General features: G+C 58.8%; 2 protein-coding genes across 12 annotated transcripts; both read right to left on the bottom strand.

Moving 5' to 3' along the window:
* FREY1 (Frey regulator of sperm-oocyte fusion 1) lies at positions 1 to 781 on the bottom strand. Of its 2 annotated transcripts, XM_005578089.5 has the most exons (3): positions 598 to 781; positions 317 to 390; positions 1 to 151 (listed from the first exon to the last, which is right to left on the bottom strand). In XM_005578089.5, the coding sequence occupies exons 1-3, from the start codon at positions 696 to 698 to the stop codon at positions 30 to 32; spliced, it is 297 nt and encodes a 98-aa protein (XP_005578146.3). In that variant the 5' UTR covers positions 699 to 781; the 3' UTR covers positions 1 to 29. The 2 variants fall into 2 exon arrangements, with proteins under 2 accessions (XP_005578146.3, XP_015290348.3); XM_015434862.4 differs by having other exon boundaries at positions 317 to 781.
* A 2,282-nt stretch (positions 782 to 3,063) lies between these two features.
* PEX16 (peroxisomal biogenesis factor 16) lies at positions 3,064 to 11,486 on the bottom strand. Of its 10 annotated transcripts, none has more exons than XM_074013848.1 (12): positions 11,064 to 11,486; positions 10,822 to 10,857; positions 10,414 to 10,504; positions 9,256 to 9,332; positions 8,741 to 8,874; positions 8,506 to 8,606; positions 7,642 to 7,722; positions 7,352 to 7,504; positions 7,167 to 7,239; positions 6,857 to 6,976; positions 4,303 to 4,367; positions 3,064 to 3,711 (listed from the first exon to the last, which is right to left on the bottom strand). In XM_074013848.1, the coding sequence occupies exons 5-12, from the start codon at positions 8,812 to 8,814 to the stop codon at positions 3,653 to 3,655; spliced, it is 726 nt and encodes a 241-aa protein (XP_073869949.1). In that variant the 5' UTR covers positions 8,815 to 8,874; positions 9,256 to 9,332; positions 10,414 to 10,504; positions 10,822 to 10,857; positions 11,064 to 11,486; the 3' UTR covers positions 3,064 to 3,652. The 10 variants fall into 10 exon arrangements, 8 of the variants coding, with proteins under 8 accessions (XP_073869949.1, XP_073869948.1, XP_005578122.1 ...); XM_074013847.1 differs by having other exon boundaries at positions 3,064 to 3,580; XR_012423297.1 differs by lacking the exon at positions 10,414 to 10,504 and having other exon boundaries at positions 6,577 to 6,976; positions 10,771 to 10,857.
* Positions 11,487 to 11,508: the final 22 nt, after the last annotated feature.

The raw sequence follows: 11,508 nt of genomic DNA, 5'->3' as shown, positions 1-11,508 counted from the left end.
ATGTGTAGTATCTTTATGGGGGCCTTGGGTCATAGGTGTGCGTCGTAGTAATACTCAGCAAGGTCGGGCCCATCCCGCTTGCGCTGCTGGGCCCGGGACAGGAGGGGTCGAGGCCCTCGCGGCCACGGGTGCTTGGGGAGGATGCCATAGTCTAGAGAGAGAAAGGAGGGCATGGGTGGGAGGGGCAGCTGGCACCCTTGAACAGATGTGGTTTGGGATGACAAGCCCCTGAAGGCTGGACTTGGGGCACCCCTTAGGGGAGTCTCCAATGTCAGGGAGGGGCAGGGGAAGGGGAAGGGGACGAGAGAGATACTACCATCCACCAGGCCGGAGAGTGGCTGTGAGAGTTCCAGGGGTGCGGAAAATGCCTCAGGAACAGACTGCTGAGACCTGTGGGAGAGGTTGGGGTGCTTGGCCCTGGCCCAGAAAGCCACCGCCACCTCCTTGTGAATGGGGGGATGGCCCAGTGTGGGGGCACTTGGCAAGCCCTCCAACATCCAGGGTACCAGGGCCAGCCAGCACCACTCCAGAGAGGGGAGGGGCAGCACCTCTGCCATCCAGCCCGAGTGCCCTGCCCCTCCGTGCCCCAGGAGTCACCTCAGAGGCTGGGAGTGAAGCAGTGCCACTGCCAGGATAAGGTAGAGGAAGAGGCTGAGCCCAGCCCGGGGGTGCAGAGCCCCCAGCATGGCGAGAACCATCTCCTACACAGGTCCCAGCTCCTGTCGTCCCTCTCCTGGCAGGACGGAACCTGTTGCCAGTTCCCAGGGCCACCTCACAAAGGGCCTTCATTCCAGGCTTGCGTCAGCACCTGCAGGGCCAGCAACCTCCACCCTGAGGCTTTTGTTCTTATTGATGCTGTTGGCTAATAGGTGCCAAACCTGATCTTGTTCTAGTGTCGCTGCCCAGGGAATCAGGGCACACACTGTACAGTCAGATCTCAGCTGAGGTCCTGACCTTGCCTCTTGGTAGCCGGACAAGTCACTTCATCTCTGTGTGCCAGAGTTTCATCATCTGTGATGTAGTCCATAACACACCCTACAGACACAGGCCCTCCGAAGAGGGCAGGGGCTCCTCACCACCCAGAGCCCCAGCCATTCAAACAGCCTCCCCAACTCCCGCTAGCATAGCAGGAGGTACGGGCAGGTCCTGCCAGCTGAGGAGCCCAGAGTGGGTCTTTCAGCTCTGCCCATCTCAGGGTCTACGTGAGAGGGAGTGTCCAGGCTCCCCATGTCCCCGGCTCAGGACCTCTCTCTCTCTCGGCTGCCTGCAGCTTAGAGCGGCCTGAGGCTAGATGGATGGCTTCCAGACGTGGTGGCAGAGCTCTGGACCTGCCCCTCAAATGCAGGCTTCAGGAGGGCAGGGACAGCTTTGTTCACTGGAATCTGCAGCCCTGGACCCTGGTAGGCGCCCAGTGAGCACGTGCAGCTCGGCCCTGCACTGGACATCCTCCCCTCGCAGGCCTGGGCTCAGCTGCAGGTGCCACCAGAAGGCCTCTGGCTGGCTCCTGGTTCTCCACTCAGCAGCCAGGCTCAGTCCACTTATACCTGCAGTGCGAACCTGGCTCACCAGAACCACAGCAAGCCTTCAAAACAAAGTTCCTGGCCCCACCCCAGATCTGTAGTATCAGAACCTGAGGGGTGAGCCCAGGGCTCTGGAGCTTTGGTAATCCAGTTGCTTGAGACGGCCAACCTGCTGGCTGGCCTAGCTGCTCTCCTCTGACGGCCGAGGGCTCCAGGGAGAGAAGTCCCTTGCTTCCAACCCTGGCTCCTCCAGTGGCCTCATTCATGCTCCTGGTCCTGAGAACCCAAGGCTGACAAGTTCTTGGGGTTCCTTCAGCCCAGTCACCCCCCGCATGTTGTCCCTGCACTCACTTCCCAGTGGCCACCTCCCTTTGTAAGTCCTGGAGACAACGCGTCTCCACGAGCCTGCCTCAGCATCCTGTGCACACCAAGGCTCACTCTGCCAGGAACCTGGAATTCTGTCCACTCTGCCTAACCCCAAAGTCCCTCGTCCTTTCTGCTCCTCGTTTCCTAGACACCATCTTCCTCCTCCACGCCAGTCCCCAACACTAGCTGGGGTTACCCCAATCTCCCTCTCTCTGCTGCCACTGCCATTGCCCCTTCCACTGCTACAGACCACTGCCTCCAATGTCACGGCCCCCATTCTTCCACCTCTGCCCGCCAAAGCATCCTCCACCAGGCTGCTGGAATTTTTACAACACAGGCCCCTCCCTGCCTACCACAGACCAGGTCCAAGTTTCTTCCCTGGGTATGTGATGCTGTGTTCAGTTTGGCCCTGACCTTCCCCTCCAGCCTTCAGCTCCCACCTCCCAAGGCTACACACAGCCGTGACCCCGGGCACACAGCCGCCCCTTGCAGGCTGCCTATCGAAAAACTGGACAGTTCTACCGGCTTCAAGCCTGCCTGAGTCAAGGCTTCGCCAATGGAGCCTGATGAAACCCTTCACCTCTGTCACCACTGCAGGCAGGCAGTCGCCACTACCGGGCCACCCCCAAGCTAGACCCCACTCTAGACATGCCACCTCCTCCCAAGCCCCAGTGTGGCACCTGCATCCACGTGCCCGTCTCCTCTGTTGGTGAGAGGCGGAGGACAGGGGTCCGTGCTTCACTGCTGGTTTCTGATGGCTGGGCATGTGCCCAGAAACGCCTGTTCCACTAAGCTGGAGACCATGGGAGCCCAGGCAGCCCCTGTGGGTGAGGGCCTGGGGGGCGCTCCTCAGAGGGCCCTGAGGAAAGCAGCGTGTCTGGGAGGAGCTGAAGATGGAGCCCTCTCTGTGGGTTTGAAACTCTAGCAGGAGAGGCTGGCTCTTCACAGGGCCAGTGGCTGAGGACAGGCTAAGGTCAGGGAGAAGAGCAGCCTGCAGCCCACCCTGTCCAGGTCCTCCCTCATAGCAGCTTACATGGCTCCAAGTGGACCCGACCTCTGGAGCCTGTAGGGCGAGTGTGGGGAACCCCCGCTCATACCCCCTGAACTGGCCCTGGCTTCCTCCCCAAGCCCGTCCAGCTCCCACTTCCTCCCCAGTACTGGCCGGTGCCGGACGTCCTTTTTCTAAGGAAGAAAAGCCTTTTACTCTCAACCAAGGATGCAGGGCTTGAAGTGCCACTTGCGTGGGAGCCAGGCTCACTGTTCACCAGGCTCTGTCATAGGGAGGCTGACAACACCATGGCCTTGGGCTGCCAGAGCCACACGGCCCTGCAGAGCAGGGGCAGGCAGAGGGCCCCGGCCATAAGACACGCTGGGCAGCGTTCGGGCATCACCCAGGTTCAGCCTTCCTGCCCTCACCAGGGCCAGCGAGAGAGCAGCAGTGTTCGCTCCTGTGGCTGCCGAGGCAAGCGGCTTCCCAGTCTCCATGAGGTGAAGTTACCGCTTTCTGTGGGAGAGGAGGCTGGATTCCACTCCTAGTGAAGGCTTCTTGGCCCAGCAGTGACAAGGTGCGGGTTGCAGTGGCATCGTCACAGGAGGGCGCAGTCAAGAGGGTCCCGGGAAGAACGCTGGTGGCGACCAGGGCTGTGTGCAGGGCCTGGCCGGTAGGCACGGAAAGGCCGCACGCTGGGACGCTGCTGGAGTCAGTTTTATTAGGGAAGGGGGCCCCCTGCCCCGCCCCTCCCCACACCCTCCTTCCGGGAGGTCTGTCAGCCCCAACTGTAGAAGTAGATTTTCTGCCAGGTGGGCAAGTAATCCATGAGCGGCCCTGCAGTGGGAGAGGGACACGTCAGGGCGGGCCAGACCCCAATCTGCGCTGTGGCGCCACATACAGCACCTCACCCCTGCGGCCCAGGAGCCCGGCTGGCTCTCTTGCCCTGCCCCTAGGGAGGCAGCATTGCAGGGGACTCTGGCACCATTTACAGACAAGGACCCTCAGGCCCAGGGAAGCTCAGCCAGGGTAGGCACTGAGGGGCCTGAGTCCGGTCCAGTCACCCAGTGCAAGCCCAGTGGGCCTCTGCTGAGGGAGGATCTCAGCAGCCCGGTGGACTGCTTCTCCACCACTGAATCCCCCCACGATGAGATGGTCCCGTATTGCTCCAGGATACTGTGACCAGAAAAAGGCTGGCAGCTGATGTGGTCTAACAGTCGCCCCACCACTGGACACCCTCCTTCCAGCCACCCCTGGCTCCTCAGGCCACCCTGGCTTTGGCCAGGGTAGTCCCACCCAATCCTGACTTCCCGACTTCCTCTCCTGACTGTGCCAAGAATCGAATTGCAAGGAGACACAGGAGTCAGGAAGATGGGGCACGCATGCGCCTCCTAGCACTACAGTCATCACGTCCCCGCCCCAGCTTACTTGTGACCAGGCCAACGCCAGGGATGTGGTCGGCCAGCAACTGGAGCAGGAAGAGGATCCTGGCCCTGGCGGAAGCAATAAATGGGGAGCAAGTTGAGTTGGGGGTTTCCCTGCAAACCAGGAGGCCCAGAGGCCTTCGCTTTTGAACGCAGCGCATTCCCAAAAACAAAGGTGACTTTTTTGGGAGCTAGAAGAGAGCCCGGTACACACGGGCGAGACCTCTGGGGTTGGCTCTGGCCTCCACGCCCTCTACCAGCTCAGCTTCGGGGTGGCCGCTGGCCCACAACACCTCCTCCCATTCCTCCTTCAACTTCCACCGACATCCAACACCAAAGGCCTCTGGAGGGTCATGTGTGGAGCAGCGCCCGGGCAGTATGGAGGCGGGTTCAGGGAAGACAACCCCACCCTGCCCTCGGGAAGCCCCCAATCTGGCAGAAGCGCTGGCCTGCATGGAAACCTCATAAGCCACCACCAAGAGCAGTCAGGACCCTGGGAGGAGACACAGTACTGAGGAGGGCACATTTTGGTTCAGGGGAAGGGCAAGGGCCAAGGCCCTGATTTTTAAGAGATGAGGGTTTTCCACAGGGGAACTCGGGTGAGAAGAGGATGCTGATGACAATACATAGTGCTAGGTGCTTACTACGCCCCACGCACTGCCGTATGCGTTAGTCACTGAACCTCCGAAAGTGGGTGCTGTCATTATGCCCACCTTACAGGTGAGGAAATGCGGCACAGAGCATCAAATAACTTGCCCAAGGCCACACATCTGGAAGGCAGCCTGGCTCCTTATGTGTCTGTCTGAGCAGCAAGAAAAGAGGAAGGCTGGCCGGGTGCAGTGGCTCACGCCTGTAATCCCAGCACTTTGGGAGGCCGAGGCGGGCGGACCACCTGTGGTCGGGAGTTTGAGATCAGCCTGACCAACATGGAGAAACCCCATCTCTACTAAAAAATACAGAATTAGCCAGGCATGGTGGCGCGTGCCTGTAATCCCAGCGACTCGGGAAGCTGAGGCAGGAGAATTGCTTGAACCCGGGAGGCAGAGGTTGCGGTGAGCCGAGATCACGCTGCCAGCCTGGGCAACAAGAGTGAAACTCCATCCCAAAAAACAAAAGAAAAGAGGAAGGCCGGCTGGGCGCAGTGGCTGTAATCCCAGCACTTTAGGAGGCCAAGGCAGGCCTTTGTTTCCCCAAAGGACAGGGAGCAGGGTCCAGAGAGATGCCAGGGTACAGTCCGGAAGGAGCAGCCTTAAGTTTTTTTTTTTTGTTTTAAAAAAAGAGACGGTGTCTTGCTCTGTCACCCAGACTGGAGTGCACTCACACGATCTCGGCTCACTGCAACCTCCGCCTCCTGGGTTCGAGCGATTCTCCTGCCTCAGCCTCCTGAGTAACTGGGACTACAGGCACCTGCCACCACGCCTGGCTAATTTTTGTATTTTTAGTAAAGATGGGGTTTCACCATATTAGCCAGGATGGTCTCTATCTCCCGACCTCATGATCCGCCTGCCTCGGCCTCCCAAAGTGTTGGGATTACAAGTGTGAGGCATCATGCCTGGCTAAACTATGCCAGTTTTGTTGTTGTTGTTTTCTGTTTTTTTTTTTTTTTGAGACAGGGACTTACTCTGTCACCCAGGCTAGAGTGCGATGGCGTGATCATAACTCACTGCAGCCTCAACCTCCTGGCCTGATCCTCATGCCTCAGCTTCCTGAATAGCTGGGACTTACAGGCACACACCACCATGTCTGGCTAATTTAATTTTTTTTTTTGTAGAGATGGGTTGCCCAGGCTAGTCTCAAACTCCTGGCCTCAAGCAAACCTCCTGCCTTGGCCTCCCAAAGTGCTAGGATTATAGGTGTGAGCCACTGCTGCCCAGCCTATGCCAGTTTTTATGTAGTTATTAGGTCCCAGACAAAGGGGGTCCCGGGAGCCTTGTCTGTCTCACAGTCCCAGCCACTGCACAGGGTTCCCCCATCAGACTGTGGCCTAACCTCACGCAGTCACAGTGGCACTGGTCCCAAGCTGCCCCCTGCTCAACCCAGCAGGCCTCTCTGAGGCTGGGAGCTCTGGAACCTCACAGGTGACTTGAGTGGGGGCTGGGCCAGGCAGGGAAGGCCAGGGGAGACCATGGGTTTGGGATCTAGCTCTACCACTGGCCAGCTGGGTGTCTTTAAGTTGCCCAACCTCCTTGAACCTCCAGGTCCTCCTCTGAGAAGTGAGGATAAGCCAAACTATTTGGCAGGAAGAAGTGGAAATGAGCTAGAGGCCATGGGCGCTCACCCTGTTGCCATCCCTGTGGGCCACCTGGCAGTGCCCTCAGCCCTGCCCTCAGTGCCTCTCCTGCCAACCAATGTTTAAGTTCCTGCTCAAGTGGCCTGATGGCCCGGAGAGCTCTGCGGGCGGAATGGCTGGCATCGGTTGACTGCTACCCAGACAACACACAGTGGGTGCTCGGTGAAGCCGGGATGAGGCATGGGGGAGGGAAGGCACCAGCAGGGACCGGAGCACCAGTGCCCGCATGCCGGCCCACTCCCTGGCTGAGGGTGGCCTGGGTGCTCACTCGGAGAAGCGGTCGTAGAACGGAGAGCGGAGCAGGTAGTACAGCAGCAGGATGGTCCGGCGCCGCAGCTCCCGCCGTTCCCTCCGGGTCAGGCCCTTTCTGTCACTCAGGAGGCTCAGGCTGGGAGGCAGGTAGGACATGGTCAGGGCCAGGGGCATGATCTAGGCCCACGGAAGGGGAGGAGCCATGGGCTGGGTGTCCAGAAGGGCAGCAACAGGAGGAGCAGGGGCTGCTACTGCCCCGCCTACGTGAGGCCGGGATTGTAGCAGAAAGCCCAGGAGAGTGGAGCCCCGGGCGGGCCCAGGCTCACCTGGTCACATCCACAACACCAGCCAAGAGCCAGGGTTTCCACGACCTCTGACCCCACAGCCCCAGGCTGAGCACTGACGGCCAAGGCGTCAAGGATGTCTCCAGCACAGGGACCTTGCTCGGCGCACCCCCCACTCAATCCCCAGCCCACAGTGCCAGCCCTATCCTGCCCCGCGCTAAGGATACAGTGCAGCAGCGGCCGGGCAATGTACAAAAACTCTGCGATGGTCTCCTGCAGCCCCAGGGGGGTGGGGGTCGCACTCAGCTCCTCGTGGTGCTGCTGCTGCCATCCCTCCCGCTGCTGGGGAGCTCCCCAGTGCCTGGAGTGCAGGGACGGCGCTAGAACACAAGGGCAGCAGATAAGCGAGCCAGGCCCGGGCTGGGGCAGGGGAAGGTGGCTGCTGACCAAAGCCAGTCCCTCAGGCCCAGGCAGACACAGCACCTAGGTGCCCAGGCCAGCCACATCCTCCACTTACTGTTCTGGAGGGTTCGCACCACCCGGTTTGACCGCTTCCCCACGTAGGACTGCTCATGGCTGCCATGGCTGTGGTCACCATCTAGCAGGGATAGACAGAAGGCCATACAGTCAGAGGGACATGCTTCCAGCGGAGCCTGCAAAGAACATGCATGCAGTGAATGCTCAGGGGCTAAGGGGAGAACAGATGAGCTTCTACTATGGCAACAGCTGAGTCAAGGGAACTACAACTGGGGTGGTGGCTCAGCACGAGACCTGTCCACAGAGGAAAGCACTCTGCAGCCCTCCCTGGCCTGGGGAAAGCTCAGCATAGCTGTGGCCAGAACCAGCCTCCTGGAACCCATGGACAAGCAAGGCAGGGAGGGCCCAGCCTGACCACATCTATGGGGACCACAGCACCAGAGGGGCTGTCTCCTCTCAAGCCTTTGCCTTCAAAACAATCATGATGAGAGGCAATGAACTGCCCCCACTCAATGTCCAGAGAGTGAAGCCCAGAAGCTGACAGGATGGGCTCAAAGCCCTGAAGGGACAGATGTGGCAGGTTCCCTGCCTTCTGCCTCTACAGGCTGTGGCTCTGGACACAGAACCAGGCCCAGAGGCAAGGTTGGCAGCATCCCATCTGTTCCCTCTTCCTGCAGGCCACAAAAATGAATGACTCTGGCCATGACAAGTACTGGGTTTGTGTTCTGATTTTGTCCCTAGCCGCATCACTGTCTTCTTCATCGAATACAGGGCAATGAGAACAGAGGTGGTGGGGTCAGGTGTGCTCCAAAAACAGATACTACTGTATTCATGCTGGTTGGATCTAAATCCTCAAGTTAGTCCCACAGCCCATTCCACTCTAGGGCTTGGGGAAGTAGCTCACCCGGGGGCTGTGCCTGGGTCTCTCTGTCCAGTGGAACGATGGGGGGTGAGGTCTGGAGGCCAGCCTTGAACCAGAGCAGCAGGAGCATCCGCAGTACAGCCCTGGGTCGGGGAGTATGTCAGGGCTGTGGGGAGGTGGCTAGCCGGCGGGAGGTCAGGGATGCTCTGCTGAGCACCATCTGTGTAGTTGGCCTGCGTCACCCCGACCCAGGACCCCCTCCACAATCCCAACCTACTTGGCCAGTTGGATGAGGGCGATGACAAGCCAGCGGCCCACTTCGCCCCACACTTTGGCAGCTCCCATCTCCATGAACACCTCCACGCACTCCAGCACGCTCAGCCATGTCAGCAGCTTCTGCTGGGACAGCGACTGCAAGAACCCCAGGCCAAGAAGTCAGGGGGCTGCCTGTTGTCCCAGGCCCTTCTCCTAGGAGGGAGCTTCTCTGACAAGAGATGTGGACTTGCCCCTTTCCAAGACTAACTGTGCAGGTGTGAGTTCAAACACCAACTCCACCACTAACAGGCTGGGGGACCTGAAACAGCTGACTCTACCTCTCTTCATCTGAGACAGTCTCTTCATCTAAGATGGAATACTCACACTTTACAGCTCACCTAATGAGATGGTTGAGGCTCAGATGGACATAGGCCTGTCTCATACTCCATGAGACACGTGCTGCATGCATGGGCTAGCTGCTACTATTTCATTCCTGAGTCCCCATGCTTCCCACCCTGTTCCTGGCAGAATTCTCACCACAGGCAACTTTTTCCGAAGCTCCTTCCGTAGGATCCCGTCATTGAGCAGCACAAGCAGGTTAGAGGCGGAGTACACTGAGGGGTAGAGTGTGGCCTTGAGAGGCTGGCTCTGCAACCTCCATCCCTCTCACCTTCTGCCCAGAGCTGCAGGGATCACATGTCACCTGCTCTGCTCAGACACCCACAGACTATGTGGAAACCAGCCTGCCTCTCCACCCACTTCCTCAGCACTCCCCTCTCCCCAACATGATCTCACAAGGGTGGTTGGACCAAGAAAGGATGGGTCAATCTCAGTGACAAGCCAGCTACTGCCCTGTCGGATGGCACTGGTCATCCAGCTGCCCACAACTGCCCATTGCTCTCTGAACTGCCACAGATATGCGGTCCTTCCTCCTGGCCTTTTTTCTCTCGGCAGCCTGTCCCTGAGGGTCTATTCCACCTCCACTTTTCCTTTTTCTTTTTTTTTTTTTTTTTTTTTTGAGACGGAGTCTCGCTCTGTCGCCCAGGCTGGAGTGCAGTGGCCAGATCTCAGCTCACTGCAAGCTCCACCTCCCGGGTTTACGCCATTCTCCTGCCTCAGCCTCCCGAGTAGCTGGGACTACAGGCGCCTGCCACCTCGCCTGGCTAGTTTTTTGTATTTTTTAGTGGAGACGGGGTTTCAGTGTTAGCCAGGATGGTCTCGATCTCCTGACCTCGTGATCCACCCGTCTCGGCCTCCCAAAGTGCTGGGATTACAGGCTTGAGCCACCGCGCCCGGCCCACTTTTCCTTTTTCTTTCTTTCTTTTTTTTTGAGTCAGAGTTTTGCTCTTGTTGCCCAGGCTGGAGTGCAACGGCACAATCTCGGCTCACTGCAACCTCTGCCTCCTGGGTTCAAGCAATTCTCCTGCCTCAGCCTCTCAAGTAGCTGGGACTACAGGCACCTGCCACCATGCCCAGCTAATTTTTGTATTTTTAGTAGAGACGGTGTTTCACCATGTTGGCCAGGCTGGTCTCAAACTCCTGACCTCAGGCGATCCACCCGCCTCTGCCTCCCAAAGTGGCTGGGATTACAGGCGTGAGCCACTGCACCTGGCCTCACCTCTGCTTTTCAAAACCCACTTCATTCTTTCAGGACTGTGACAGCAGTCACTGGACAAACACTCTTGAGGTAGTTACCATCTGCGAATCCTGGAATCTGGGAGATCTAGACTCGAATCTTTGTTCTGGGACCATCAGTAAGTGTTCTCTAACCTCACTGAACTTCTTCCTTAAATGGACAGTGAGGACAATAACAGTTCCACTTAATATGACTGTAGGGAGGATTAACAAGTAAAGGTAAGAAAGGTACTTAGCCCAGCTCCTGGCCAGTAGTGAATACTCAGATAAGGTCCCCAGGCTGTCTCTTGACTTAGGGACATGGAAGGCCCAGGACAGTGAACAACAGACCTTGTTCCGATTCAGTCATAGCACAAGGAGTCTAACGGGCAGTCCAGGACCTCGGGTTGGGGTGTTCACCCGCTCTGGGGAACTCACCTGGGGCCAGGCAGCCGATCCCCCATCCCCCACCCCCAGAGCCCGGCTCACCCAGCTCTGACAGCTCGTGCGAATCGGCGAATCGACCTGGGGAGAGGGTACAGAGGGAGGTGTGAGTGAGCATCTGCCTTACATTTAGTCTTCAGGTCCCGGACGTCCCCTCCCTACGCCCTTTGGGAACCTGGATGGGTCTTCTCAAGCACAGCGATCACTACCCTGACTCCGCAGGGAAGGGGGCCACTGGGGTCATAGGTCAGGGCCCAGAAGGAACGGATCAAAGGTCAAGGTGGCACCTGCCAGCAGGTAACTGAGGCCCCGCACTGCCGTCTCCAGCTGGGCCGTGGCGGCCGGGTGACGAGTCACGTACTCCTGGTAGCGGAGGCCCAGGAGCCGCAGCTTCTCCATCCTGCCCTCGGCACCAACAGATCCACGGAAGGACTGTACGCCAGGCTGCGGCGCCCTGCTTCCTGCGCCCTCCTTCCTGCTTCCGGTCTTAGGCCCACCTCTGGGTTGCTTAACTTCCGCGGGCCAGAAGGCTGGTGACTTGAAGAGCCGGTGAACCACCCTTCACCCCATCTCTTGAACCACTTCCCATTCGGGTAGCGCTTAGCAACTGAGGGCCCAAACCCGGCCCCCTACTCCCTCAAGTCATTGGTTAGCACGCTCACCGCCCCTGACCCGCCCAGTGTGATCGGCACCCAGCTCTTCCGTTTACTGGGTTGGCTGCCTTTGCGCCTG

This window comes from Macaca fascicularis, chromosome 14 (assembly GCF_037993035.2).
Source record: "Macaca fascicularis isolate 582-1 chromosome 14, T2T-MFA8v1.1".
Lineage (NCBI taxonomy): Eukaryota > Metazoa > Chordata > Mammalia > Primates > Cercopithecidae > Macaca > Macaca fascicularis.
The sequence above is the reverse complement of the archived record's forward strand: the minus strand, read 5'-3'. Positions and strand labels throughout refer to the sequence as shown.

What these genes read in the sequence shown, in the direction of transcription:
- PEX16 (XM_005578064.4), bottom strand. Translation starts at nt 11,175, where the DNA reads ATGGAGAAGCTGCGGCTCCTGGGCCTCCGCTACCAGGAGTACGTGACT. An exon ending in GACCCAGGCACAGCCCCCGG is followed by an intron (nt 7,723 to 8,505) that starts GTGAGCTACTTC and finishes TATCCCTGCTAG; the next exon opens with ATGGTGACCACAGCCATGGC. An exon ending in TTCTACGACCGCTTCTCCGA is followed by an intron (nt 4,368 to 6,856) that starts GTGAGCACCCAG and finishes TGCTTCCGCCAG; the next exon opens with GGCCAGGATCCTCTTCCTGC.
- FREY1 (XM_015434862.4), bottom strand. Translation starts at nt 557, where the DNA reads ATGGCAGAGGTGCTGCCCCTCCCCTCTCTGGAGTGGTGCTGGCTGGCC. An exon ending in ACTCTCCGGCCTGGTGGATG is followed by an intron (nt 152 to 316) that starts GTAGTATCTCTC and finishes TTCTCTCTCTAG; the next exon opens with ACTATGGCATCCTCCCCAAG.